Source organism: Dictyostelium purpureum, assembly GCF_000190715.1.
Source record: "Dictyostelium purpureum unplaced genomic scaffold DICPUscaffold_93, whole genome shotgun sequence".
Taxonomy (NCBI): domain Eukaryota; phylum Evosea; class Eumycetozoa; order Dictyosteliales; family Dictyosteliaceae; genus Dictyostelium; species Dictyostelium purpureum.
This window is the reverse complement of record NW_003519430.1, coordinates 72973-75411: the sequence shown is the minus strand read 5'-3', so window position 1 is coordinate 75411 and position 2439 is coordinate 72973. Positions and strand designations below refer to the sequence as shown.

The following is a 2439-nucleotide window of genomic DNA, read 5'->3' as shown; positions in this document are numbered from 1 at the left end:
ATCTGTAATTTTTATAATCATTTTTATTAACTCTAAAAAAAGGGCCATTATTGTTTTTTTTTTCTAAACTTATAAGGTTTTATTATTTTTTTTTTGTTAAATAAAATTTTAAAATGGATTTATAGTCAAAAACTTAAGATATGATTAAAATTAAATTTTTTTCATATATTTTTTATATGGGGGTCAAAACTTTTGCGAAATACTGTACTGTTGCCACACATTCTGCAACTGTTGATGTTGAAGTTGATTTTGCTACTGTTGTTGATTCGTTATTTACTAGTTTCATTGTTGTGATTCTTTCTATTTTTTATGGTTGTTTTGATTGTTTTTGTGGTTGATGGAATGGATTTATTATTTTAACTGGAAAAGGAACAATTCTATCACTTTGTGATTATCGTTCTTCTTTTGACTGATTTCTTGTGAGTGAACATCTTCCAGGTATGCCAATATTAATGATTTTTTGTGGTTGGGTTATTGAGAATGTGAATTGGGTTAATATACTTTCATATTGTGATGAGTTTGTTGAGATTATAAGAGTTGTTGATAGTAAGTGGGGTGAATTTGGTTATCAAAAATGTTTACATAAGATAAATCTGTTATTGTCAAGTGAATCATTATTTTGAACTTGCTTTTGTTTATAAATTTGTTCATTGCCTAGCTTGTTGATTGGGACCCGTTTTTGTAATTTACTTTCAGTTTGAGCTTGATTTTCTTCATGTTTTTGAAGTATCAGTTATTTTATTTGATTGTGATTTTTACTGTGGTGTTGAATTTGGTTGGTACTATCATTATTTTGGATATTGTTATTATAATTGATAATTTTGCTATTATTAATAGCTATTATTATTTATGTTGTTATTATTAGTGTTTCTTATTAAAGTTTCTTATAGTGCAATAAGCTCGATACTGCTATTTGTGTATGACTCATTGGGAATATCGATAACAGTGAAGCGAGGGTTGAGATTTGAGTGGTGTGCTACTATCATTATCGTCTATTTCTGTGCTTACAACAAGTTAATTATCTGATAACTAATTTGAAATTGTTATTATTATTATTCTATTGCTACTAAAATTATTATTGTGCCTAATCTTAATTTTTATTGTTATTACTGCTGTTGTTATTGTTGCAACTACTTTTAAATTTTAACATTTTTCGAAATCTATATTAGATTTGAATGGTATTCTTCTATAGTATGATTATTTCCGATACCTCTTCAAACCATTTTAATATTTTATATTCGTTCTTATTTGCTCAAGTTGAATGTTTATTGAAGCAGTGATTAAGTAACCTCTTTTTAATTATTTCTATAAACTATTTTTATATCGTTAGTTAATACTAAATATCTGTTATAAATCTACCACGTTTTGTTATATGGGAAATAGTATTTATATTTACTTTTAATTCTTCAAAGTTTGAATTATTAAAAACTTTACATTTATTTAAGTAAACAAGCAATTTTCATTTTCTTTTTGGCCATTATATCTTTTATTAGATTCTCTAATGTTAATTTAAATTCTTTACTGAGTTTTGCAAGGATATTGTAATTATTATCATCTGTCTAATATTATAAAAACTATTGTGTATTATTTTTTTTTATCAAGGGGTTGTCCGTCATGAATTTATCTCGACGTTTTGCAAAAAAAAATTTAATAAAAAAAAGAAAATTTAATTAAAAAAAAAAAAATTTATTTTTTACATATAAAATATTTTTAATTTTATTTTTTTTTTTAATTTTTTTTATTTTTGAAATTTTTAAATAGTCAATTTTTTTTTAGTTTTTTTTACTTCAGACACCCCCTTGTTTTTTATGAAAGAAAAAAATAAAAAAATTACTTTTTTTTTTAAAAAAAAAAATTAAATTTCTTTTTAATACCAAAGTCGTGAAGATTTTTTTTTTTTTCTTTTTTTTATAAAAAAAAAAATTTTAAATAAATTAATTTTAAATATTTGAAAAAAAAAAAAAAAAAAAAAAAAAAAAAAACCGGAAAAGGTTAAAAAAAAAAAAAGACCCCCTTTTTTTTTTAAAAAATTTTTTTAAAAAAGAAAAAAATAATTTAGGAAATGGCGGGGTTGGAAAAAAAAAAAAATTTTCCGAAACCGGAAGGGTCATCTTTTTCTTCTTTTCCCCCCCCCCTCCCCCCCTCCCCTTCCCTTTCCCTTCCCCCCCTTCCCCCCCATTTCCAGGGACCTTTTCCATTTTCTTCCACCCAAATAACCTCCCTCCCTAACCGAACCCTTTTTTATCTTTAAATTGGTTAAAAAACCCAAAATTAAAAACCCCTTTTTAGGATTTTAAGAAGTTGAACCCCGTGGAACAGGAAAACCTTCCCTTTTCTTTTTTGGAGCAAAAAAAATTGCCCCTATTGTCCTCGCCAAGGAGCCGGGGGGGGTTTTTATGAAAGTTTAATTCCCCCTCCCCGCGAGGGTTTCTTCTTTCT

At 25.9% G+C, this 2439-nt stretch overlaps 1 protein-coding gene across 1 annotated transcript in view; it reads right to left on the bottom strand.

The window, feature by feature from the left end:
* Positions 1-1436: 1436 nt before the first annotated feature.
* DICPUDRAFT_151340 (uncharacterized protein) overlaps positions 1437-2439 on the bottom strand; it is a gene marked incomplete at both ends in the record, with an annotated part of 2761 nt that continues 1758 nt past the window's right edge. The window contains one exon of the mRNA XM_003287190.1: positions 1437-1559. Coding sequence (XP_003287238.1) covers positions 1437-1559 — 123 coding nt within the window. The remainder of the gene's footprint in view (positions 1560-2439) is intronic.